The sequence below is a fragment of the Heptranchias perlo genome, chromosome 25 (assembly GCF_035084215.1).
Source record: "Heptranchias perlo isolate sHepPer1 chromosome 25, sHepPer1.hap1, whole genome shotgun sequence".
Lineage (NCBI taxonomy): Eukaryota > Metazoa > Chordata > Chondrichthyes > Hexanchiformes > Hexanchidae > Heptranchias > Heptranchias perlo.
In genome coordinates this window covers 3,995,783-4,023,649 of record NC_090349.1, presented here as the reverse complement: position 1 = coordinate 4,023,649, position 27,867 = coordinate 3,995,783, and the positions used below count along the sequence as shown (strand labels likewise).

At 43.8% G+C, this 27,867-nt stretch overlaps 2 protein-coding genes and 1 long non-coding RNA gene across 7 annotated transcripts in view; 2 read left to right on the top strand and 1 right to left on the bottom strand.

The window, feature by feature from the left end:
* The first annotated feature begins 2,509 nt into the window (after positions 1-2,509).
* ddt (D-dopachrome tautomerase) lies at positions 2,510-12,607 on the top strand. Its single transcript, XM_068005465.1, has 3 exons — positions 2,510-2,691; positions 6,585-6,760; positions 12,410-12,607. Exons 1-3 carry the CDS (start codon positions 2,584-2,586, stop codon positions 12,480-12,482), a joined length of 357 nt encoding a protein of 118 aa, XP_067861566.1. The 5' UTR covers positions 2,510-2,583; the 3' UTR covers positions 12,483-12,607.
* LOC137341945 (uncharacterized) lies at positions 6,214-16,320 on the bottom strand. The gene is made up of 4 exons (XR_010967169.1): positions 15,979-16,320; positions 10,869-10,927; positions 9,017-9,139; positions 6,214-7,895 (listed from the first exon to the last, which is right to left on the bottom strand). It is a non-coding gene; the product is annotated as an uncharacterized lncRNA (long non-coding RNA).
* Positions 16,321-16,344: 24 nt separating this feature from the next.
* The window catches only part of klhl22 (kelch-like family member 22), a 62,720-nt gene continuing 51,197 nt past the window's right edge, over positions 16,345-27,867 (top strand). For 3 of the 5 annotated variants that reach the window (XM_068005463.1, XM_068005459.1, XM_068005460.1), the window contains exons 1-2: positions 16,345-16,515; positions 26,300-26,798. The gene's annotated coding sequence lies outside the window, so the exon portion shown is untranslated. The remainder of the gene's footprint in view (positions 16,516-26,299; positions 26,799-27,867) is intronic. The other 2 variants (XM_068005461.1, XM_068005462.1) reach the window with 2 other exon arrangements.

Sequence of the window (27,867 nt, the reverse complement as noted above, 5' to 3'; positions counted from 1 at the left end):
ATCTTAACAAAATAAAGAGAGCTTCACATGTTTAGATGGATTTGTGGTCAGTCCCTCTTTTATTTTGATCACCTATAACATTAATAAACCTGCAGAATGGGTGTGTAATTATCAAATTAATTTCAAAATAGATCAGTGTAAAGTGGTGCATTTAGGTAGGAGGAATATGGAGGCCACCTACTCCTTGGATTGTGTAGACGAGCAAAGGGATCTCGGGATACGGATATACAAATCACTAAAAGTACCGACGCAGGTTAATAAGGCCATTAAAAAGCAAACCAAGCACTGGGATTCATTTCTACAGGGATAGAATTGAAAAGCAGAGAAGTTATGTTAAACTTGTATAGAACCTTGGTTAGACCACACTTGGAGAACTGTGCACAGTTCTGGTCTCCGTATTATAAACAAGATATAGAGGTACTGGAGAAGGAAGGATGTGATTGCACTAGGGAGGGTACAGAGGAGATTTACAAGGATGTTGCCAGGACTGGGAAATTTTAGCTATGGGGAAAGATTGGATAGGCTGGGGTTGTTTTCTTTGGAACAAAGGAGTTTAGGGGAGATTTAATTGAGATGTATAAAATTATGAGGGGCTTAGATAGAGTGGATAGGAAGGACCTATTTCCCTTAGCAGATAGGTCAATAACCAGGGAGCATAGATTTAAAGTGCTGGAAAGTGGGTTTAGGCATGATAACTCTTTTTCGGCCGGCACAGATTTGATGGGCCGAATGGCCTCCATCTGTCTTGTAAATTTCTATGATTCTGTGATTCTAAGGTGCATAAAGCTTTACAAGGATGACACCAGGACTGAAAGGTTAATATCAGGAAAGACTGAACAGGCTGGGGCTCTTTTCTCTAGAAAAGAGAAGGCTGAGGGGTGATCTGATAGAGGTCTTTACTTATGAAAGAGTTTGATAGGGTAGACATAGAGAAGATTTTTCCACTTGTGGGGGGAGACCAGAACTAGGGGCCATAAATATAAGGTAGTCACTAATTAATCCAGTAAGCAATTCAGGAGAAACTTCAGAGAATAGTTAGAAGGAGGAACTTGCTATCATATGGAGTGAGATGCATTTATTGGGAAGTTAGATAAATACTTGAGGGAGAAAGGAATAGAAGGATATGCTGATTGGGTTAGATGAAGAGGGGTGGGAGGAGGCTCGTGTGGAGCATAAACACCGGCATGGACCAATTAGGCCAAATGGCCTGTTTCTGTGCTTATACATTCTATGTGATTCAATGTAATAACAACAACTTGCATTTATATAGCACCTTCAACATAGTAAAATGTCCCAAGGCACTTCACAAGAGTGTTATCAAGCAAAATTTGACACCGAGCTACAAAAGGATATTAGATCAGGTGGCCAAAAGCTTGGTCAAAGAGGTAAGTTTAAGGGAGAACATAAGAACATAAGAAATTGGAGCAGGAGTAGGCCAATCGGCCCCTCGAGCCTGCTCCGCCATTCAATAAGATCATGGCTGATCTGATCCCAACCACAAATCTAAAGAACACAAGAAGTCGGAGCAGGACCCGGCCACATAGCCCCTGGGCCCTCTCCGCCACCCACAGGGCATTGACCGATCCGAACTCAGCTTCATGTCCAATTTCCTGCCCGCTCCCCATAACCCCTAATTCCCTTTACTTCTAGGAAACTGTCTATTTCTGTTTTAAATTTATCTAATGATGTAGCTTCCACAGCTTCCTGGGGCAGCAAATTCCACAGACCTACCACCCTCTGAGTGAAGAAGTTTCTCCTCATCTCAGTTTTGAAAGAGCAGCCCCTTATTCTAAGATTATGCCCCCTAGTTCTAGTTTCACCCATCTTTGGGAACATCCTTACTGCATCCACCCGATCAAGACCCTTCACAATCTTATATGTTTCAATAAGATCGCCTCTCATTCTTCTGAACTCCAATGAGTAGAGTCCCAATCTACTCAAAGGAGCGTCTTAAAGGAGTTGGAGTAGAGAGGTGGAGAGGTATAGGGAGGAAATTCCAGAGCTTAGGGCTTAGACAGCTGAAGGCATGCCCGCCAATGGATGGGCGAATGGAGTTGGAGGAACAAAGAGATCTCGGAGGGTTGTAGGGCTGGACGAGGTTACAGAGATAGGGAGGGGCGAGGCCACGGAGGCATTTGAACACGAGGATAAAAATTTTAAAATCAAGGTGTTACTGGACTGGGAGCTAATGTAGGCCAGCGAGCGCAGAGGTGATGGGCGAATGTGTCTTGGTGCGGGTTAGGATACGGGCAGCAGAATTTTGGATGAGCTGCAGTTTATGGAGGATGGAAGATGGGAGGCTGGCCAGGAGAGGAGAGCACTGGAATTGTTGAGTCTGGAGGTAACCTATATCTTTGTAAATCAGAATGCAAGGTTGTTAAAACAACACTGCGCATCAGTCATTGCAAGAAAAAGAATCCTTGAATTCAGTCGGCAGAGAATGTCCTTTAATGTAGATAAGGTGGGGGGATGGGTGCTGTCTTTTGCAGCCAATAGCAGCACTAGTTTTCGGCTCGGCACGTCCTCCAACCCCAGCGTCCCGGCTTGTTGTTTGCAACAGTAGGATTCGGGCCTGCCTAGGAAATGCCCTTCATAGACCTGGAGAGTAACCTGCCGGCGTGCTGCTTTTCCGAGGACCTGGTGAATAAGTTGTGCTGTGCGGCCGCCGTCATCCTCGACAAACCCAAGGAGGCAGGTTTAACTTTTAAAGAGAGAATTTCCGTGGCGTTTCACTTGGATTCTGATCAGGGACTGAGCTCTCAGCTCAAGGGAATTGAGACACACACACCTCGGAATAAGAAACTCATATCAGGTTGGGGATGATCTGATCCCCTAAAAGCTTTCTGCAACTTGCTCCGGTGTAGTTCAGTTAGTAGTTTCAAATCTCTAAACAAGTGACATACAGGCTGGGGCTGGAGGAAGAGCTAAATTCTGATTTATCTATAGATACTTGTGTCTTTGTTTTTGCTCTGACACAAGTGTCACTGTTTTTAAAGGGCCTTTTACGTTATAGCCTGGGTCCTGCAGAGGGTTGTGAGGCCATGGAATGCACTGCCAGAGTTAGTGATTGAAGCAGAGACCATGTCAACATTTGAGAATAGGTTAGATAGATTACATAGGAATTACAACACGTTCGATAGTGTTTATACTGTAATCAATAACCCAGTCCCACCTACTGTAATCAACAACCCCAGTCCCACCTACTGTAATCAACAACCCCAGTCCCACCTACTGTAATCAACAACCCCAGTCCCACCTACTGTAATCAACAACCCCAGTCCCACCTAATGAAATCAACAACCCCAGTCCCACCTAATGAAATCAACAATCCCAGTCCCACCTAATGAAATCAACAACCCCAGTCCCACCTACTGTAATCAACAACCCCAGTCCCACCTAATGAAATCAACAACCCCAGTCCCACCTAATGAAATCAACAACCCCAGTCCCACCTAATGAAATCAACAACCCCAGTCCCACCTACTGTAATCAACAACCCCAGTCCCACCTACTGTAATCAACAACCCCAGTCCCACCTACTGTAATCAACAACCCCAGTCCCACCTAATGAAATCAACAACCCCAGTCCCACCTACTGTAATCAATCAACCCCAGTCCCACCTAATGAAATCAACAATCCCAGTCCCACCTACTGTAATCAACAATCCCAGTCCCACCTAATGAAATCAACAACCCCAGTCCCACCTACTGTAATCAATCAACCCCAGTCCCACCTAATGAAATCAACAAAACAGCCCCACACCTACTGAAATATTTTGGTGGGAGAAATAAGGTTACTGTGGCTCACAAACCGAAGTCCTGGAGCTGCAAGTATGATGTTTAAAATTCATTGCCCCACACCCAGTTTCAGTGACGTTGCTTCTGACATACCTGGCAACAATGAAAATGCAGCAGGAACAATTAGACCTTTTCACCTTTGTCTCAGGTTGTCTACAGAACACCAGTATTTAAACATTGTGCCTCTAAACATATTTCTGTTCTCTGTCCTCTGCTCAATCTCTGTTACTGCCTTTCCTTCTTGTTTGACTTATAGGGAGAGGTTGGATAGACTGAGACTTTTTTCCCTGGAGAGTAGGAGGTTTAGGGGTGATCTTATAGAAATCTATAAAATAATGAGGGGCATAGATAAGGTAGATAGTCAAAATCTTTTCCCAAAGGTAGGGGAGTCTATAACGAGGGGGCATAGATTTAAAGTGAGAGGAGAGAGATACAAAAGGGTCCAGAGGGGCAATTTTTTCACTCAAAGGGTGGTGAGTGTCTGGAACGAGCTGCCAGAGGCAGTAGTAGAGGCGAGTACAATTTTGTCTTTTAAAAAGCATTTGGACAGTTACATGGGTAAGATGGGTATAGAGGGATATGGGCCAAGTGCAGGCAACTGGGACTAGCTTAGTGGTATAAACTGGGCGACATGGACATGTTGGGCCGAAGGGCCTGTTTCCATGTTGTAAACTTCTATGATTCTATAATCAGTAGTCCCAATCCTATGTTCCTGCCCTGTTCCCATGTCCGTTTACTCCCTTTTCAAGGTGTCAGCCTCGCCTGAGTCCGAAGATTTTGAGTTCAAGTCCCACTTCAGAGACTTGAGCACATAATCTAGGCTGACACTTCAGTGCAGTACTGAGGGAGTGTTACATTGTCTTTCGGATTAGGTGTTAAACCGAGGCTTCGTCTGTCCACTCGGCTAGATGCAAGTGATCCCATGGCATTATTCGAAGAAGAGCAGGTGAGTTCTGCAAGTGTCCAGGCCAATATTTTTCCCTCAACCAACAGCATTGAAAAAACAGATTATCTGGTCATTATGTCATTGCTGTTTGTGGGATCTTGCTGTGCGCAAAACTGGCTGTCACATTTTCTATTTTACAACAACAACTACACTTCAAAAATACTTCATTGGCTGTAAAGCACTCGGAAATGTCCTAAGGTCGTGAAAGGCGCTATAGAAATACAAGTTCTTTTCCTTCAATCACCTATCTAACCATTTCCTTTTGTGACGGTTGAAGGAATGGAGATAAAGGGATGGGCGCATGGGATTAGGATACTGTTCATGTGGAGGATAAACACCAACATGGGCTGGTTGGGCCAAATGGCCTGTTCTGTGTTGTAATTTTAAACTGTGCCTCCAGTCTCCCTCAACCCGAGGAATGGCCAAGGCTGATTGGCCACTGCAGGTGGGCAGTAAAATTGAATCATGATGTCATCAACTAGTGATGTCACAACATGATACGGATAGGGGCATCTGTAGGATGATATTATCGGGAGGGCCGACATTACACTGCCACCTGTGCAGCACTTTTACTGGGCATGGTAAGGCAGCGGGCACTAAGTCCAGTGAAAAATGGGTCACCCTGACCACCGGTCTTAACTAAATCTGGCAGTTTTAACTGCTTCATCTGGCAGCGAGCTGGTGGAGACCTGGGCTATAGGAGCCAAAGAATAAAAGCACCTTAGGAGTCTCCAAGTTTCTGGAAATCCACACTGGCAGAGTTTCTGTTTGTCCAGTATGGAGTGTACACTCTCTCCCTGAAGGGACACACACTACTGATAAGTCCAGAGAGCATGGTGCAGGTTAGCAGAGCAAAGGCTTAGAGACCCCACTCCCAAGTGTGTCCAGGAGGACTACTGGACTTTAACTAGCTAAAACTGCAAAGCCTACCAGCACAGAGCACTGATAAGCTTCCCACTGCTTATCTGCCAGGGCCACCCTACATTTTCGAGCATTGCCTTATCGGAATACTCCCATCACCTCCCGTGACAGGTCTCCCTGCGTCCCCCCAAGGTCCTGTTAGTGAGCCAGACTGACTGCTCAGTCATCAACAGTGTCCTGGAGTTCTGCCCGATTTAAGTACTGGATTACTAAGTCTGTCACCAAGGATTAGAATCATAGAAGTTTACAACACAGAAGAAGGCCATCCATGTCTTTGCTACAACAACAACTTGCATTTATATAGTGCCAGTTGAACTAATTCAATGCTCACCTGGGCGGTCTCCCATCCTCCATAAACTTCAACTCATCCAAAGCTCTGCTTCCCATGTCCCGCACCAAATTCCAATCACGCATCACTCCTGCTGACCTGCATTGGCTCTCAGTCCCCCAATTTATAATTCTCATCCTCGTGTTTAAATCCGTATGTGGCCTCGCCCCTCCCTATCTCTGTAACCTCCTCCAGCCCTACAACCCCCAAAAACCTCTCCATTCCTCTGACTTTGGTCTCTTGTATATCCATCCTCCCTTCACCCCACTACTGAGGGCTGTCTAAGTCCCACATTCTGGAATTCTCTCCTTAAACCTCTCCGTCTCTTCACTTCTCTCTCATCCTTTAAGGCCCTCCTTTAAACCCACCTCTTTGACCAAGCTATTCACCACTCCTAATATTTCGATTACGCCTCTGTGAAGTACAGTGGCATATTTTTCTACATTAAAGATGCTATATAAATGCAGATTGTTGATAAGTCAACAATTTACATACTAATGAGACTACTGATTGCTTAGGGTAGTGTCAACCTTTCCATGCCCATTACGTACAACAAAATGTCCTGTGCATTTATTCCTTTTCTTTTTACAGAGAATCAATGCGAGTGTGAAGGCGGGCCTGATAATGTCAATTGGAGGCAGCATGGCCCCCTGTGTCCAACTGGTTGTGTCTTCCATTGGTGTGGTGGGCACTGCAGAGCAGAACAAGCAACACAGCGCCAAGTTCTTTGAGTTCCTCACCCAGGAGCTCGGACTAACCACAGACAGGTAAGTGAGAGCATTCAGAGCCTTGTGGCAGAGGTGTCAGGCGTGGCTCAGTCAGTAACACTTTCATCTCTGAGTCAGAAGATTGTGGGTTCAAACTCCAGAGGCTTGAGCACATAATGCAGGCTGACACTCCAGTGCTGCACTGTCAGATGAGACGTTAAACCGAGGTCCCATCTGTCCTCTCAGGTGGATGTAAAAGATCCAATGGCACTACTTGAAGAAGAGCTGGGGAGTTCTCCCAGTGTCCTGGCCAATATTTATCCCTCATCCAACATCACTAAAACAGATTATCTGGACATTGTCATATTGCTGTTTGTGGGACTATTGCTGTTTTCCTACATTAAAGAGTCACTGCACTTCAATAGCATTTCATTGGCTGTAAAGCACTTTGGGACGTCCTTAGGTCATGAAAAGCGTTATATAAATGCAAGTTCTTTCCTTTCCTTAAAGGGCCATTGGTGTGGTGGCCAAGTTTCCGTCAATGCCGTGATGTCATTGCAGTCGTCCACAATAAGATTGCGATGACAGGGACCTTGTTAATGAGTGAACAGACTTTCTGGAAGGAAATGCGGAGCAGGGCGGTGATTGTTGATCCACTGCCAGAGACTGAGGGGGGCAGTGGTGGGTGGGCTGAGCGGGTTGGGAAGAAAGCAGGGCATCCAAAGGCATGGACATTTTCATTTTGCTCCTGGACTTTAATCAAGATAATTTTTCTAGGTTCGAAATTCACAGCGGTGTAGTGCTGTCTACACCAAGGGCTACACAATTTATAAAGTCACGAGCGTGTATCTGCAGAGTGTTCTGCGTAGCAGTAAAAATGCCATCTGTAGTTTGGGACTTGCTTGAAAACCCCCAGAAATCCTTCCTTTTGGCGTTGAAAATTCTAATCGTTACAGGAAATTCTGGCTGTTGCTACCATCTATTTGACCACAGTGTGGTTGGCTTTTCAATTTTGTCACCAGATCTTTGCTGAATAGGGACATGCATTTATTAAACAGGCATGAAGCTTTCAGTCTGGAGCACTAACTTGGGTGATTTTTCTGTCAGGAGATGTTTTTTGAAATAAAGGACCCACCCACTGACTGCATGCAATTGGAAGACTCAATTAGATGTCCAGTATACAAGAGCTCATGACCTAAAAATAATGAATGACAGGGCAAAATGTCAGAGTTTAAAGAAAATTGCAATTATTGTTGAACATATCATCCATATAGCAATGCATGACAATCCATTTGCTCATAACCCCACTTGCCCACATAAAGAATTTGCATTTATATAGCACTTTTCACATCCCCAGGACATCCCAAAGAGCATTACAAAATGAAGTACTATTGAAGTGTAGTCACTGGTGTTTTGTAGGAAAATGCGGCAGCCATTTTGCGCACAGCCAGGTCCTACAAACAACAATGAGATAATGACCAGTTTGTTGGTGTTAGTTAAGTGATAGGGGTTGGCTAGGATACCAGGGACTGCTCTTTTTCCAATTGTGCCATGGGATCTTTTACATGCACTGGGTGTAGGGTTGCCAGCCCCCCCCCAGGATTGCCCTGGAGCTTCCAGGAATTAAAGATTAATCTCCAGGACACTGCTGCGAGCAACCCAAGAGAAAAATCAAAGGGGCACTAAAAGAAAAATTGCGTTTTTAAAAGATTTTCTTTGGACACTTATATTTATTAGTTATAAACATGGGAAAAAAGGCTTTTTGAGTGTCAGTCAAGAATTATCTAATCGGGTAATGAAAAGTCTGTTCGCTTTCCAATTGGCCGTGGGAAGGCAGGGCGCGGCAAGTTTGGGCTTGTTAGATGACCAATGGGAGGAGTGTGGGGGCGAGGCGGTTGGAGCCAGGAGGTCATGTGATGACACCTCCAGGAATATCCAACCAGAGTTGGCAACCCTAACTGAGAGGGCAGACGGGACCTCGGTTTAACGTCTCACCCAAAAGTCGGCACCTCCGACAGTGCAGCACTCCCTCAGTACTGCACGCAAGTGTCAGCATAGATTCTGTGCTCAAGTCTATGGAGTGAGACTTGAACCCATGACCTTGACTGAGAGAGGAGAGTGCTATCACTGAGCCACAGCTGACCGTTATCTGATAGTCAAAGCTGATTCTGAAGGCAAGATCTTTGTTGTTGTACTACGATTCATTTAGCTTGCACTGAATCACTTCAGGCTTCTCAGATTAGGTTCAATGTGCCTGGCTCTTTTTTCTTTGGCGACTCTAACGCGAGTTCAGAATCTTAACGTTTTCCTGCTCACCGTCCACCATCATGATGACACTTTGATGCTTTTGCTCCAAATGAAGAAATGTGTTGCTTCTCCAGGATTCTAATTATCTGATGTGCACACAGTGAATGTTGGTCAGAGGGAAGATTCCGACAGCTGGTGATGTGAACAAGAGGAGAAAAATTAACTTAAATTATCCTTTAAGTACCAGGGAGTTAGAAATATGTGTCTAAACTATTAAATGGTCAAATTTTGCGCAACAGCACAAATTGGCTGTTTTGCGTCTCTACCCGCAACTCCAGTTTAATTTTAAAATACTAGTGGTGTTGCTCATAAGTTAGAGGATACACTGCTTTGTTACCAGGGCTGGAGCGCTTCAGCTATGATGAGAGACTGGGAAGATTGGGTTTGTTTTCCTTGGAGCAGAGGAGGCTGAGGGGGGACATGATTGAGGTGTACAAAATTATGAGGGGCACAGATAGGATGGATACTAAGGAGCTTTTTCCCTTCGTTGAGGGTTCTATAACAAGGGGGCATAGATTCAAGGTAAAAGGCGGGAGGTTTAGAGGGGATTTGAGAAAGACCTTTTTCACCCAGAGGGTGGTTGGAGTCTGGAACTCACTGCCTGAAAGGGTTGTGGAGGCAGGAACCCTCACAACATTCAAGAAGCATTTGGATGAGCACTTGAAATGCCATAGCATACAAGGCTACGGACCAAATGCTGGAATATGGGATTAGATTAGACAGGGCTTGATGGCCGGCGCGGACACGATGGGCCGAAGGGCCTCTATCCGTGCTGTATAACTCTATGACTCTATGCTTTGTAATGAAGGAGCGACGTACCCTGTAATAAACAATGGGGTAGATTTTGGTTTGGATCCCGTCTTCAGGCCCAGACTCAGCGCTGCAAGACCAGCGTGCGCCCGGACACGGGGAGAGCTGCCTGCGCTGGTTGTGCCTTAACAGGCAGCTCACCGGAGCGAAGAGATCAATGTTGAGCCGCCTGCCTCACTAACAGCAGCCCTCAGCTAAATACCGGGGTGGGGGGCGGCGGCATCATCGCAACTGGAGTCAGGGGACTCCTGCACCTCCTGGTTGTTTTATGAGAGAAATTAAACTTAGCTTCCTTTCATTGGTGGCGACTATAGAATCCTGAGGGGATAGGCCAGACTCCTGCCCCACTTATCAGTGACTCATTTCTGGATGGGGTCCTTCAACAGGCATTAGGCCCCTAATTTACTTTCTTTAGGAACCTAATGCCTATTTTAGGCATCTGCCCGACATGCCTGAAAAAAGGCCCCACGAATTTAGCAGTAGGACTAAAGACTGCACAGATTGGGCACAGGCTGTCCCACTGCTAAATTGGTATGCTTGTGCCCGTTTGAAGCCTGAAACATGGGTGCAACGGATACCAATTTCTACCTCGATGCAACTGCTTCATCCAGTTCTATGGAGAGGGCCTTTGGTAAATGGGCAGGCATGCTTTGAGGCTAACTCCCTTCCCAGGGTACTCGGAGACAGATCAGTGTAGGCCAGAGGCCTCCCTTGCACCCTGCAACTATTTGTCCCTTTTTTGCCTCACTGCTTGTTCTTGGACTTTGTACCAGGGGCATGCCTAGAGGTTCTGAAGCCTGAAAGAGACGTGAGATATCGTAATGTCTTGTATTCCAGAAGCTTAGTCTGCACAGGGACTATGCCGTCACTGAAGAGAGATGAGTAAGACCAAAGTGCCCGTTGACCATTCTTTGATGCCCATCTGAACAGGCAGGCGGAGCTTTGATTTAACCATAACCCAGGAGAAGAAAGGAGGAAATCTGATTGAATAATGCAGTCTTGTTCCCTAATTGTTTTGAGAATTGCATGTGTGCACAATGGTGGAAAGTACCTGAGCATCAGCTGTTCCGTTCCAGCACGGTATACTAATGACTGTAGGGAAACGTCCCTCTACAAAATAAAAAGTTAAAATTGTCTTTAAAATTTTGTTCTGGCTCCTTTTTAAAAATTTGATTTTTTTTTTTAACAAGTGCCTACCAGCATGGGCTATAGTGCCACAATAGAAAAATCTGATTTCCTGAGAGTTAGCTGATGGCAGACAAGGTAGTGGATGAGATGCTACATTGATCGCAATGCTTTTGGGTATGATGATTGGACATGGCTACGATGCCTACTGCAGTCGAATAGCCTGCTAACACTCACTGTCGGGCTTACGACCGCCCAGGAGAGGATAGTGGCGGGTGACCAGCCCCCTTGGCAACATACACCAGGACGAGTCGGAGTCTTACGGAGGAAAGAAAATTGGGGAGAACAATTCATCCATTTGTAGCAACTCAACTGTTGCCTCATCAGTTAACTCACAGAGCAAGGATCGAAAGCTCCGGAGATCAGATTTTTCTACTGTGATACTTCATGCAAGGTTGAAACACACAAGTGTAATAATACAATTGGGGATGTTACATTGTAAATGTATCTTTGGGTGTCCACATTAAATCCAGTCATAAAGGCCAGGGAACTCTGTTCTAATTCTGCTTTTATTTATTGGATGGCTTGGATTATATGGCCTTGGGGGTTTTGAAAGGGATGTTGGCTCGTAAATCCTAAATTAGAACATCAGGATGTGTTAGTATTAGCAGCTTAGGAAATGAAAATGAGTGGGAGCGTTGATTTGAACTTTGTATATTATCCGTGAGGCTCCAGAGAAACATAGAAAATAGGAGCAGGAGTAGGCCATTCGGCCCTTTGAGCCTGCTGCGTCATTCAGTATGATCATGGCTGATCCTCTATCTCAATACCATATTCCCGTTCTCTCCCCATACCCCTTGATGCCTTTTGTGTCTAGAAATCTATCTAGCTCTTTCTTAAATATATTCAGTGACTTGGCTTCCACAGCCTTTTGTGGTAGAGAATTCCACAGGTTCACCACCCTCTGAGTGAAGAAATTTCTCCTCATCTCAGTCCTAAATGTCCTACCCCTTATCCTGAGACTGTGACCCCTCGTTCTGGACCCCCCAGCCAGGGGAAACATCCTCCCTGCATCCAGTCTGTCTAGCCCTGTCAGAATTTTATACATTTCAATGAGATCCCCTCTCGTTCTTCTAAACTCGAGTGAATACAGGCCGAGTCGACCCAATCTCTCCTCATACGACAGTCCTGCCATCCCAGGAATCAGTCTGGTGAACCTTCACTGCACTCCCTCTATGGCAAGTATCTCCTTTCTTAGGTAAGGAGACTAAAACTGCACAGAGTACTCCAGTTGTGGTATCACCAAGGCCCTGTATAACTGCAGTAAGACATCTATACAATGGACCTAGGCGGCCTGCGAGGACAAGCTTGATTTATCCAATTAAGCGTCTCATAAAAGAGACACATCCAATGGAACTATGTTCCACTGTTGCACTGTTTCTTAAACTCTTAACTTCTTCTTTCCAGGATCCTGATTCGATTTTACCCCTTGGAGAAGTGGCAGATCGGGAAAAATCAGACCGTCATGACTTTTCTGTAGACAAATGATGGACTGGGAACCTTGTGTGCTGATGCCTGTGTACCCTACCATGCCTTTGGTGGGCAGTTGTGTTCTTGAGCATGCTACACCTCCCAATATTAAACAGTTTCCAATGGTCCATCAAACTTTGACCGTGATTCTAATTCAATAGGCAATGGTTCAGTGGTAAGGAGGCTTTATTTTGGAGTCATACAAACAAGGTCCTCCCTAGATGTTAGCAGCATCCTTGGGTAAGGGAGGGGGAAGATCTGTTCCTGCTCATCATTCAGTGATCTCTGCCTGTAACGTGCAAACAGTAGCAGGCTCTACGGTCAGTCTGCTGACACGTATGGCTAAGATTCCCACATGACGATGGGCACTTGGCTGAGATCCATGGCTCAGACTCTTGGCATTGGCTGCTGCGTTCCCTACCTTACAGCAGTGACTACACTTCAAAAGTACTTCATTGGCTGTGAAGCGCTTTGGGATGTCCTGAGGTCGTGAAAGGCGGCATATAAATGCAAGTTCACTCTTTGTATATGTATTGTGCTAGCCAATAGAATGGAGGCATTGGAGTCCCCAGTGCAGAGATTATCGCCATAGGTGGTGGCTTCAATAAAATCCTCTGACTCGCAGTCTGATATTGGAGAGGGATTGTCCAGTAAGTGAGTCAACTCCTTCAGGAGAGAAGGGCAGGGAGATAAAGTATAGCTCATGTAAAGAGAACATTGGGATTCTTAGGAACGGCCACCTGACCCAACAAGCTCATCCTGTTTTCAGAGATCAATTCCACATACCCACCTCAATCCTCTGCACAAATGCTGTCCCTTGAATACACTGTCTACTTCAATGACTGTTAGCTGGTAACTTATTCCACAACTCTCCCTTTGGGTGAAAGATTTCTGCCAGGCTTCCCTTTACTCCCGACTTTCCTCATTTTGGAGTAGCTGCACACAAAACAGGTACGTGACAGTAAAGAACAGAAGGCAGGTTCTTTACTGTCACGTACCTGTTTTGTGTGCAGCTACTCCAAAATGAGGAAAGTCGGGAGTAAAGGGAAGCCTGGCGTAGCATACCTCTGAAGTGGAGATTAAACCCGTATTCCACCGATTACCACTTCGTACCATGTATGGTGAGGTGTTCATTTTTCAAATGGATTGTTTTTTTTTAAAACAGTAATTACAGTGGTTGTGAATCAGTCTAGTTTTTCCAGAAGGGGTAGTCCGAGGTGCTGTGATGTAATTTCACGGTGGATGAATAGCTGGAAAATATCTACCCACTTGTTTTAAATAAAGAAAGGAAAGAACTTGCATTTCTACAGCACCTTTCATGATCTCAGGATATCTCAAAGCGCTTCACAGCCAATGAAGTACTTTAGAAAAGCAATTTGTCCCTGGTCTCGTGCAAGTGATCTTGGTTTCTGTGAATGCACACAGATCAAACTGGAGCACATTCCTCATTCTCATGGAACCAGCACTTGCTGGTTGTAGCTCTTATGCAAAGGGTATCAAAAAAATGAGGGTGGGTGGTTATGTATACCACTTTAACCTCTACATCACTATTCACTGACAACAGGGAGACCAACTCCTGAGCATCGTGCCTGTGACTTTCTTTTCAGTGGGTGCGAGTCACGGCAGACATGGCCACTGGTAAATTTACTACTAAAAGATAAAGACTTGCATAAAGTCCTAGTTTTTGCCCATTTTGGACACAGTTCATTGTTGAACTATTTTCTTCACAAGTATTGGGCATAACACTGAAGAATACAGGGCAATAATTCTGTTTTTTTTAACATGTACATAATATAAAAATAACTTAAAAGTCTTGTGCCCAAAGGGCAAAGCCTGTAGAAGGTGCTCAAAATACTCATCAGCTCAAATATATTTGCAAAAAGCAACAAATCCTTTAACTGAACGGTTTAAATGTGATTAAACAGGTAGGACAACTCCCAGTGATCAAGCAGCGAATGTACCAATGAGAACCAGCAAGCAACCGAGAGCTACCACTGTACAAGGAGAATGGTCTTTTTATTGAAAGTTATTTCAGCCCCAATATGTTGTATTTAAGACCACGAGGCAATTTTGATTTTCCACTGGGTGGAGTGTGTGCTAGGCCCGGTGGCACTGAGTGTTGAGCAGCTGAACCAGTGGTCCTGGACCAGTTTCTCCAATCATTTTTGTGGGGTCAGGAGCATGAGTGCTGCTCCTGGCTCCCCTACTCCTCCAGGATTGCCACGTCCACTTAGGAGCGAAATCAGGAAGCTCTTTTTCACACAAAGGGCAGTGGAAATCTGGAGCTCTTCCCTGCCCCCACCTGTGGATGCTAGGGGGACTGAGATTGATAGATTTTTGTTGGGTATGGGTATCAAGGGATATGGAGCAAAGGTGGGAATATAGAGTTGAGGTACAGATATAATAATCAAAAATTTTTCTGTCCAACTTTTCAAACAGAATGATTTAAATTCAGTGCTATATAAAACAGTGTGGGTTTAGTGCTTGCCTTATAGAATCATACAGCACAGAAGGAGGCCATTCATCAGAACATAATTAGGCCATTCAGCCCCTCGAGCCTGTTCCACAAGCCTGGCTCACCACCACCTTCTCGAGGGCAATTAGGGATGGGCAATAAATGCCGGCCTTGCCAGCGATGCCCACATCCCGTGAACGAATTTTAAAAAAGTTAGATCATGGCTGATCTGTACCTTAATAAACTGGTATTAAAAAGGCCATAATCCTTCAACTGCACCCTCTCCAAGGCCAATAAATCTTTCCTGAGGTGCGGTGCCCAGAACTGAACGCAGTACTCCAAATGGGGTCTAACCAGAGCTTTATGTATATAATCATAGAAAGGTTACAGCATGGAAGGAGGCCATTCGGCCCATCGAATCCACGCCGGCTCAATGCAAGAGCAATCCAGCTTGTCCCACTCCCCCGTAACTGAAACATACCTTCCTTGTTTTTGTGTCCCAGCCCCCTTGAGATAAAGGCCAACATTCCATTAGCCTTTATAATTATTTTTTGTAGCTTTTAGTGATTTCTCTACTTGGACTCCTACGTCTCTCTGCTCCTCCACAGTTCCTACCTTCTCGCCTTTAGGTTCATCAGTGCCGGCTCTTTGAAAGAGTTATCCAATTAACCCCACTCTTTCCCCCTCAGCTCTGCAAACTTTTCCTTTACAAGTATATATCCGTTACTATTAAATCTGCTTCCACCACCCTTTCAGGGTGTAGCATGTCCGTTGATTCAAAGGGTGTTTTTCATCCCCTCACATGACAACTTTCTTTCCCCAGACGAATGTATTCAGTGCGAAACACTCCAACATCGTGCAGAGGATAAGACCTCTAGAAGAATCTCTCTTTGTAGACCTCACCACACGGTATAAATATTTGGGGTGAGATTTACAAACACAAACTGATGCTGACAGCAAACCCGTTCAAATAAAGGAACACTATTTTTAGGAATAAAGCATTGCTAGCTCTCCAAAAGAAATAGATAGAAGCCTCGGCCCCAAAACAGACCATTCAGTCCAACCAGTCCAGCTTTGTCTTCATTCCACACGGGCAAGTAGTCCTAATAATATTTACTCGCCTGTTCCCTTCAACCCCTTTTCCTTCATCCACCTATCTTGAATTTGGCACAGTGATTGAGGCAGGGAATTGGGAGGGGGAGGGGGGAAGAAGGGACAAGGGGGAAAGTTGGGGGAGGGGAAAAAGGGAAAAGTGGGGGAGAAGAGTAAAATGGGGGAGGGGAAAAGGGGGGGGGGGGGGAGGTGAGGATGAGCGGACCCTGTCTCCTCCCCCCCCGGACTCCAGCGAACTTTCTGGAACCGCGCGCCAACTGTCAGCCCTCGCGCCGCTGCCCGCTGGCCAAACACTACGTCACCGGCCGCCATTTTGTGAGCAGAGACTCGGTGGACCGAAGTCAAAATGGCGGCGGGTGCCGTCTTGCCCGGTGCTCACAGGCCAGTCCTAGAGAGGCAAAGGCTTTACGGGAAAATCTGAGGGGATCTGTACATTATTTAAACCACGCGAACAATTATCTTTAGTATAGTAACGGTAGGTGTTTATTTAAATTCTACTGAATAGCTTCGAGGGATGTCTTTCTCAATTTTTGTGAGACCGTAGTTTCGTTTTTTTTATTATTTATTTCTGTATCTCTCAGCCTCCTTGTGTCTATTTCAACGCATTTGCAGATTGTTAACATGTTTTGCAGATTTGAAACATAAAGATTGGCCAAGTCTCTTCCTCTTTCCCATTTCCTTCCCTTAGGCCTTCTCTTAACCCTGCTCCTTCCCTAAACCCCTCCCCTAACCTCTCCCCACCCCTAATTCCTGTGACTTAGCTTAATCACAAGTCTTTCATGTGGAACATTGTCAAGACTTTTCTAAAAGTCTAACCCAACTATATTACAGGGTGTTCTACTAATCTACTTGATCTGTAGCATGAGAACATTTTTAAAGATCAATGCCTAATGATTACCTTCAAACAAATGTATCGGGCGAGTGTATAAACCTATTGTTTATGGTTTTTACAGATACAGGGGTGAAACTTGTCTTGGGCAATAGTGCAAAACAGGCGATAGTGAATCGGCAGCCCATTTTACACTCTGCCCAAATTTATTTTCCAGTCCATATTTTACCCCCACAGTGTTCGGTGCAAATATATATTGACAGATAGGAAAAGAAAGTGACAGTCAGCTTGGCTCAATTTGTAACGCACTCGCCTCTGAGTCAGTCGGTTGTGCTTTCGAGTCCGTTCTCCAGGACTTGAGCATGACACTCTGATCTCCGATGACACTACGGTGCAGTACGGAGGAAATGCTGCATTGTCTTTCGGGTGAGACGTTAAGTTGAGGCCTCTTCGAAGAAGGGTAGGGAGTTCTCCTGGTATCTGGGCTGACATTCATCCTTCAACCAACACCCCCAAAACAGATCATCTGGTTATTCAACTCATTGCTGTGCACAAATATGAAAACAACATGTGGTTAAACTCATACATGATTGAATGCAGCCAACACAGCTGGAACAGTGGCTGCTCTTTCTGTCCCTGCACCTTCACCTGTTCTGTCCCTCATTTGCATGCTGTTTCTCGGTGATATTATCTGCAGGCATAGGGTCAGCTTCCACATGTATGCTGATGAGACCCCATGACCACCTCTTGTGCTGTTAGACAGTCTGACTGACATCAACATACATACAAAAACATCAGACAGGAAAAGACCAGCTGGTCCATGTAGCCGTTCCCATACAGTTGTGATCTTGATCAGTCAAGACACCCCCTAAGTGCAGTGTAGTCTTCTGGGAGAGGTGAAACACCAGAACAAAAAACAAGGTCAATTAGTTGGGAAAAATCTGGAACATTTCTTTCCAATCCCTCCTAAGTGATTGAAACTAGTCCAGGAGACCACATTGACTATGTCTTGGTTGGTACCTACCTCTTGTATGATGTGATCTCCGCTCCAGCCAGGACCTGGTCCAGCTCTCTCTTGAAGGTAGACGGTGAATTAGCACTCAGTGCACAAGCTGGCAACTTGTTCCATAGGTCTACTATTCTCTGGGAAAAGAAGAACCACCTAACATCTAGCGTGTTTCTTCCCTTGTGTAATTTATACGCAGAAGTCCTGGTCCTACCCAACAATGTTAACCGAGGGACTGGTACGTTGTTGGAGGTGCTGTTTTTTGGATGAGGCGTTAAAACGTGGCCCTGCCTGCCCTCTCAGGTGGATGTAATCCCATGGCATTATTAGAAGAGGAATAAAGAGTTCCCCTCATGTCCTGACCAATATTTATCTCTCAACTAATATCTTGAAAAACAGCTTAAGGGGTTATTTATCTCATTTTCTGTTTATGGGAGCTTGCTGTGCGCAAATTGACTGAGTTTGCCTACATCACAACAATGACTACATTTCAAAAGTAATCTGTTGACTGTGAAACGCTTTGGAATACTTTGATATTGTGAAAGGCACTGCAAGTCGGTTTTTTTCTTTCCTTTGTTCCCTATCTCTGTGCCATGCACCGTACCTAGTTGGCAGGGATGGAAAGCTGTCGGAATGACTCACTGCCTGATTTTATATTTCTCTCCCTTTCCCTTCCACATGGAGGAGTTGTGCACCTCAGTTGGGTGAGTCACAATGTGGGTGTAAACCCAGGGGCTATTGATGAGGAATGTTGGAAGACCATGACTCCCTGAGGCAGAACTAAAGCTAGTGTAAATATGCTGTGTTTAGGATCATTCTGTAAAAATCAGCCCACCCTGTTAAAGATGTGTTACATTTGTTTTGAACCCTGATTATTCTCATTTGGCTTTTGTCAAACTGAAATAAAAATATCAAAGAATATAAATGACAACAACAACTTGCATTTATATAACACCTTTAATATAGTAAATTGTCCCATGGTGCTTCGCAGAAGCGATTATCAGACAAAATTTGACATCGAGCCACATAAGGAGGTATTAGGACAGGTGTCCAAAAGCTTGGTCAAAGAGGTAGATTTTAAGGAGTGTCTTAAAGGAGGCGGAGAGGTTTAGGGGAGGGAATTCCAGAGCCTAGGGCCTAGGCAGCTAAAGGCATAGCCACCAATGGTGGAGCGAAGAAAATCGGGGATGTGTAAGAGGCCAGAATTGGCGGAGTGCAGAGATCTCGGAAGATTGTGGGGCTGGAGGAGATTACGGAAACAGGAAACAGGAATAGTAAAATATTATATGGGCACATAAAGAACAAAGGGAGAATTCAGATAGGGATGGGGCCACTATGGGATGAGCAAGATAAATTCACAGGAGATGATACTGAAATGGCAGGGATAATGATCAGACACTTTGGCTCAGTTTTGATTGAAGAGGCTAACAAAGAGGAAATGACAACAGCAGGAGAAGTTAAGAGGAACATTACAACAGTTAAGATTGAAAGAAGACACTACACAAACTACCCGAACTTAAGGAGTACATGGCCCTGGGTCCAGATGGATTGCACCCGTGAATACTCACAAAGACATAGAGGGAGGAGCTGCACAAGTATCCGTATATAAAAATTCAGTAGAAGAAAGGAAGAGTACCAGAGGACTGGCGGACAGCAGATATAATTCCTATCTTCAAAAAGGGAGATAGAACTAATCCAGGGAACCATCGACTGTAGGATAGTGTATAATGTATTAGGAAAAATAGCTTAACAATACAGAAGTCAATATTAATATCTTTAGAATCATAGAATCTTACAGCACAGAAGGAGGCCATTTGACCTATCGTGCCTCTTTGAAAGAGCTGTCCAATTTAGTCACACACCCCAGCTTTTTCCCCCAAACCCTGCAAATTAGATCGCTTCAAGTACAGGTTCAATTGCCTTTTGAAAGTTCCTATGGAATCTGATTCCATCACCTGGAATAAAGGATGAGATCAGTACAATAGTGAGAAGGGATCTTGGCTCAGAAGATCAAGATGTAGAATCAGCTTGGGTGAAGCTAAGAAATAGCAAGGGGCAGAAAACATTGGTGGGAGTTGTTTATAGGCCACCAAACAGCAGTGGTAATGTAGGGCACAGTATAAAGCAGGAATTTAGAAGTGCATGTAACAAGGGTAATACAGTAATCATGGGGGACTTTAATCTACATATAGATTGGGCAAACCAAATTCGCACTAATACTGTGGAGGATGAATTCCTGGAATGTATACGAGATGGTTTTCTAGATCAGTATGTTGAGAAACCAACTAGGGAACAGGCTATTTTAGATCTAGTATTGTGCAATGAGAAAGGGTTAATTAATAATCTTGTTGTAAAGGAGCCCTTAGGGAAGAGTGACCATAATATGATAGAATTCTTCATTAAGTTTGAAAGTGATGTAGTTCAATCTGAAACTAGGGTCTTAAATCTAAACAAAGGAAACTACCAAGGAATGAGGCGCAAGTTGGCTGTGGTTGATTGGGGAACTACATTAAAAGGTATGACGGTAGACAGTCAATGGCTAGCATTTAAAGAACTAATACATAATTTGCAACAAATATATATTCCTTGAAGGCATAAAAACCCAACAGGCTAACAAGAGAAATTAAAGATAGTATTAAATCAAAGGTAGAGGCATATAAAGTTGCCAGAAAAAGCAGTAAGCCTGAGGATTGGGAGCATTTTAGAATTCATCATAGGAGGAGCAAGAAATTGATAGAGGGAAAATAGAATATGAGAATAAACTAGCGAGAAACATAAAAATGGACTGTAAAAGCTTCTATAGGGATGTAAAAAGGAAAGGACTGGCGAAGGCAAATGTGGGTCCCTTACAGACAGAGATGGGAGAATTTATAATGGGGAATAAGGAAATGGCAGAGAAATTAAACAAATACTTTGTGTCTGTCTTCACGGGAGAAGAAACCTCCCAGAAATACTAGAGAACCAAGGGTCAGGCGAGAATGAGGAACTGAAGGAAATTAGTATTAGTAAAAAAAATAGTACTAGAGAAATTAATGGGACTGAAAGTCGATAAATCCCAAGGACCTGCTGATCTACATCCCAGTGTTTTGAAAGAGGTGACAATAGAGATAGTGGATGCATTGGTTGTCATATTCCAAAATTCTATAGATTCTGGAACGGGTCCTGAAGATTGGAGGGTAGCAAATGTAACCCCACTATTTAAGAAAGGAGGGAGAGAGAAAACAGGGAACTACAGACCTATTAGCCTGACATCAGAAAATGCTAGAATCTATAATAAAGGATGTGATAACAGGACACTTAGAAAATAATAATAGGATTTGGTAAAATCAGCATGGATTTATGAAAGGGAACTCATGTTTGACAAACCTATTGGCATTGTTTGAGGATGTAACTAGTAGAATAGATAAGGGGGAACCAGTGGATGTGGCGTATTTGAATTTTCAGAAGGCTTTCGATAAGGTCCCACACAGGAGATTGGTGAACAAAGTTTAGAGCACATGGAATTGGGGGTAACATACTGGCATGATTGAGAATTGGTTAACAGACAGAAAACAGAGTAGGAATAAACGGGTCTTTTTCAGGTTGGCAGGCAGTGACTAGTGGGGTACCGCAGGGATCAGTGCTTGGGCCCCAGCTATTCACAATCTATATCAATGATTTGGATGAGGAGACCAAATGTAATATTTCCAAGTTTGCTGATGACACAAAACTAGGTGGGATTGTGAGTTGTGAGGAGGATGCAAAGAGGCTTCAAGGGGATATAGACAAGCTAAGTGAGTGAGTGGGCAAGAACATGGCAGATGGAATATAATGTGGAAAAATGTGAAGTTATCCACTTTGGTAGGAAAAACAGAAATGCAGAGTATTTTTTACATGGTGAGAGAGATTGGGAAATGTTGATGTTCAAAGGGATCTGGGTGTCCTTGTACATGTAAACAATTTTACAACACCAAGTTATAGTCCAGCAATTTTATTTTAAATTCACAAGCTTTCGGAGGCTACCTCCTTCGTCAGGTGAACGATGACGAAGGAGGAAGCCTCCGAAAGCTTGTGAATTTAAAATAAAATTGCTGGACTATAACTTGGTGTTGTAAAATTGTTTACAATTGTCAACCCCAGTCCATCACCGGCATCTCCACATCTTTGTACATGAGCCACTGAAAGTTAACATGCAGGTGCAGCAAGAAATTAGGAAGGCAAATGGTATGTTGGCCTTTATTACAAGAGGATTTGAGTACAGGAGTCTTACTGCAATTACACAGGGCCTTGGTGAGACCGCACCGGAGTATTGTGTACAATTTTGGTCTCCTTACCTAAGAGAGGATATACTTGCCATAGTGGGAGTGCAATGAAGGCTCACCAGACTGATTCCTGGGATGGCCTACTCCTGCTCCTATTTCTTTTGATCACCCTTTCAGGTAGTGCGTTCCAGGTCTTAACAACCCTCTGTGTGAAAGAATTTCTCCTCATTTCCCCTCTCATTCTTTTGCCAATTATTTTAAATGTATGACCCCTGGTTACCGACCCACTAACCTTCTCTGCTCTCAGGAGAACAATCCCAGCTTCTGCAATCTCTCCACATAACTGAAGTCCCTCATCCCTGGTATCATCCTGGTAAACCTCCTCTATACCCTCTCCAAGGCCTTGACATCCTTCCTAAAGTGCGGTGCCTAGAATTGTACACAATACTCCAGCTGAGACCTAACCAGTGATTTGTAAAGGTTTAGCATATCTTCCTTGTTTTTGTATTCAATGCCCCTATTTACAAAGCCAAGTATCCCATACGCTTTCTTAACTGCCTTATCAACTTGTCCTGCCACCTTCAAAGATTTGTGAATATGAACCCCCGAGGTCCCTCTGCTCTTGCACCCCCCTCAAAATAGTCCGATTTAGATTATACTACCCCTCCATGTTGTTCCTCCCAAAGTTCATCACTTCACACTTATCCGCATTAAATTTCATGTGCCATGTGTCTGCCTATTTCACCAGTCTGTCTGTGTCCTCCTGAAGTCTGCTACTATCCTGCTCGCTCTTTACTACGTTGCCAAGTTTTGTATCATCCGCAAACTTCGAAATTGTACTCCCTATACCCAAGTCCAGGTCATTTATATATAACAAGAAAAGCAACAGTCCTAATACCAACCCCTGGGGGACCCCACTGCATACTTCTCTCCAGTCAGAAAAACATCCATTCACCACTACTCTCTGCCTCCTCCCTTAGCCAATTACATACCCAAGTTACCACTGTCCCTTTAATCCCATGTGCTTCTATTTTCCGAATATGTCTGTTATGTGGTACTTTATCAAATGCTTTTTGTAAGTATATATGTATATATACCATCTACTGCACTACCTTCAACAACCCTCTCTGTTACTTCATCAAAGAACTCAATTAGGTTAGGCAGACATGATTTGCTTTTAACAAACCCGCTGGCTGTCCCTTATTAACCCATGCTACTCCAAGTGAGAATTAATTTTGTCCTTGACAATGGTCTCTAGTAGTTTTCCCACCACTGATGTTAGACTGATTGGCCTGTAGTTACTAGGTTTATCCCTCCTCTATTTTGATCAGGGGTGTAACATTTACAATCCTCCAGTCCTCTGGTACCTCTCCCATATCCAAGGAGGATTGAAAGATTGTGGTCAGAGCTTCTCCTATCTCCACCCTTGTTTCCCTCAGCAACCTAGGATGCATCCAATTTGGACCGGGGGACTTGTTAACTTTGAGTGATGCCAACCTATTTAGCATCTCATTTCTATCTTTTTATCCTATCCAATATCTCTACTCCCCCCATCTCCACTGCAACATTAACTTCATCCTCTTGTGAAGACAGATGCAAAGTCCTCATTCAGTACCTCAGTCATGCCCTCTGCCTCCACAAGAAGATTTCCTTTTTTTGTCCCTAATTTGCCCCACCATTCCTTTAACTATCCTTTTACTTTTTATATGTTTGTAAAGGATTTTTGGGTTCCCTTTATGTTACCCGCTGATTCTTTTCTCATGCTCTCTCTTTGCCCGTCTTATATCCTTTTTCAATTTCCCCCTGCACTCTTGCATTCTGCCTGGTTTTCTACTGTATTCTGTACCAAACATTTGTCATTAAACCTCCTTTTACCTGTTTTATTTTAACCTCTATTTCTTTTGTCATCCAGGGAGTTCTAGCTTTGGATGCCCCATCTTTCCTCCTTATAGGACTATACTTGGTTTGTACCCAAACTGTCTTCACATTGAAGGCCTGCCATTGCTCGTTTACTGTTTTCCTGGACAGTCTTTGTTTCCAGTCGACCTGTACTAGATCCCTTCTCAAATCACTGCAATTGGCTCTCTTCCAGTTGGGTATTTTCATCGTTGATTTTTCTTTGTCCCTTTCCATAACTACTTGAAACCTAATTATATTATGATCACTCTTACCCAGATGTTCTCCAACTGAAACACACTCCATTTGCCCTACTTCATTCTTCAGAACTAGATCCAGCACTGCTTCCCTCCTCGTTGGGCTAGAAACATACTAATTAAGAAAGTTCTTCTGTCCACATTTTAGGAATTCTTCACCCTCTCGCCCTTTACTCTGTGTTTTCCCCAGTCTATATTAGAGTAATTGAAGTCCCCTAATATTACTGCTCTATTATTTTTACATTTCTCTGAAATTTGCCCACAGATTTGCTCATCGATCACCACCTCACTATCTGGGGATCTATAGTAACACCCAGCAATGTAACAGCTCCTTTTCTGTTCCTTAACTCCAACCAAATAGTCTTTGAACCCTCTAATATATCGTCCCATTGTAGAACTGTAATATTATCCTTGATCAATACTACCATTCCCCCCCTGTCTTTTTCCTTCCCCATTTCCTCCTGAATACATTGTAGCCAGTAATGTTTAGTTCCCATTCCTGCCCTTGTTTAAGCCTTTGTGTTGTGAGAATGTATTCTGGGTGATAGAGGCTAACACGTGGCTTAGATCCGGTCTTTAGGACTCTGCAGGGGAATGCTAAGTAAGCAGGAGGTGTCAGATTAATGCAATTTAAGAAGCATCAATGGGTTTGTGTAAGAATTACAGCTAGTTTGGAGCCAACATGTCTACATTTCAGCTGTTACCATTTTGTTAAGGTGTGATGTTTATAACAGTGGAAAATTGTGTTATTATCCACATAAACAAAGCCCATATTCCAGTGAGAATGGAGCCTATGTAGTGCCACATTGCTATCTACTAGTGTAGCAGCATATGACACAAAGATCACGTGACAAAAATCTCAGCATTGATAGGTTTAGAGCAAGTCATTTGACATTGTCCATCTAGGTGTATAAATAGGCTCACTTTCAGCCACTCCTAGGCATTTTCTGCTGAGAACTCGCCTGGATTGGTTAGATTTAAAGGCAGACCCAAGGGATATCCTACTAGTAAGTATTTAGACGTATAATTTTCTTGTACTTTGTATTGATATTAATAAAACCAACAAGTTGATTTATCTCTAGCGTCCAAATCTGTATAATTTGCATTAATCTAGTTGGTTGATTAAACGTGGAGCAGTTAGCTTAATGTCATTGGTACTACAATCTTTGCTAAAAGATGAGAAAACAGAACATCTAGAGACAGATAATACAGTAAAATATAATCAACATGGATTTCTAAAAGGAAGGTTATGTTTAACCAACCATACTGAATTATTTGAAGAAGTAACAGAAAGAGAAGACAAGGGCAATGTAGTGAATGTAATAAACATGGACTTCCAGAAGATCCTCGATAAGGTGCCATATAAGAGACTTCATGACAAAGGTCAGGGTGTGTTGGGCCAGGGGCCAGGTAACAGAATGGATTGAATGATGGCTAGAAAACAGAAGAGGGGAGTTGAGGGAAGTTTCTCGGACTGGCAGGAAGTGGTGCCTTGCATGGATCTGCGCTGGGACCACTGTTGTTCACCATATACATAAATGATTTGGACTCCGGAATTGGAGGTATGGTGTCGAAATTTGTAGATGATACCAAATTGGGGGTGCAGCTAATAATGTGGACAGTCTTGACTCCGTGGTAGCTCTAGGCTGACACTCCAGTGCAGCATTGAGGGAGATGGATGACAGGTTAAATGGAGGCCCCATCTGCCCCCTCAGGTGGATGTAAAAGATCCCACTGCACTATGTTGCCAATATTTATCTCTCAACCAACATCACTAAAAACAGATTATCTGGTCATAGATAGAGAGCATTGATACATTTAAGGGGAGGCTTGTTGCATACATGAGGGAGAAGGAAATAGAGGGATACGGGAGGCAGGATGGGAAGAGGTAATTAGAGTATGAGTTGGCTCGTGTGGAGTATGAACACCGGCATATACCAGTTGAACCGAATGGTCTGTTTCTGTGCTGTAGATTCTGTTTAATTCCGATTGCATTTCTTTATATGGCTCTTGTGTGTTATTTTCTATAGCTCTGGCCATGATCAGTGGACAACAGTATCTCAACTGCCATTCGGCTTCAGGGATCCAGATATTTGCATCCTAGCTGACGGAATCTACAGCCTTTGGGAGGTCCTGTGACCAGTACACGTGTACTCATCATGTCCGTATATATAAATCATATGGGAAACACTGATGGGAGAATGGACCACATCCCCTCAACCATGTCCTTCTGCGTTTTAATGCTTCTGCAACAACTTACTGTTCGGGGAAACCAAATATTTAAAAAATAGCACTGAACAGACTCTGGTAGTGTGCTTTTAACAGTTGGTCTTTCTTTTGGGTTCAGTGCCACTGAAGATTGTGCTTGTAGACTGAAAAAAGAAAGAAACAGTGACTGCTAGAAATCTGAAATAAAAACAGAAGTTGCCGGAAATACACAGCAGGCCTGTCATCGTCTGAAAAAGGAAGAGGCGAGTTCATGTTTTGAGTGGAGACTGTTCATCAGATCTTGTGGTTGGCCCGTTTCCGGTGTGTTCCGTGTTAATGTGAAAAGTGTTGTGATAGTTTCTTAAAGGCTTTTGATATTAAATTTTAAAGGCGTCAGCCATGGCTCAGCGGTAGCATTCTCCCTTCTGAGTCAGGAGGTCATGGGTTCAAGTCCCACTCCAGAGACTTGAGCACAAAATCTAGGCTGACACTCCAGTGCAGTACTGCGGGAGTGCTGCACTGTCAGAGGTGCTGTCCCTCGGATGAAGCGTTAAACTGAGGTGTGTGTAAAAGATCACATGACACTATTTCAAAGAAGAGCAGGGGAGTTCTCTCCGGTGTCCTGGCCAACATTTATCTCTCAACCAACATCACTTTAAAAAAAAAACCTGGTCATTATCTCAGTGCTGTTTGTGGGAGCTTGCTGTGTGCAAATTGGGTTTCCCTATGTTACAACAGTGACTACACTTCAAGAAAGTAGTTAATTTCTGTAAAGCGCTTTGGGAGGTCCTGAGGTTGTGAAAGGCGCTATATAAATGCAAGATCTTTTTTTCTTTAAATGTAAGTGATATTATGAAGAAACAAATTTATTGTAGGGGTCATTACCTGATGCAAAACACGTCATTAGTGGCCATGCCTTCAGCCGTATAGGCTCCATGCTCTGGAATTCCCTCCCTAAACCCCTCTGCCTCTCCAAATCCCTCTCCTCCTTTAAGACCCTCCTTAAAACCCACCTCCTTCACCAAACTTTTAGTTGCCCCTCTTAATATCTTCTAGCTCAATGCTCATTTTTTTTGATTGGGTCTCTGTGAAGTGCTTTGGGATATTTTTCTAGGTTAAATTGGCTATATAAATGCAAGCTGTTGTTATTACCAGGTCTTTGAGCAGAGGAATGTACAGCGACACAGTTAGTGACCCGATGAAGTCCTACTATCTACCGCCTGGGGTCCAAAGCTGCGTTACCAAAGTTTGCACCGTGACTGATATGAGCTTGGAAATTACCACTAGAAAATGAATGCTCAATGCATGTCTGATATTTCTTTGTCAGCTCTGCTATAGCAGATTCATTCATCTGACGAAGGAGATAATCTCCGAAAGCTTGTGATTTTAA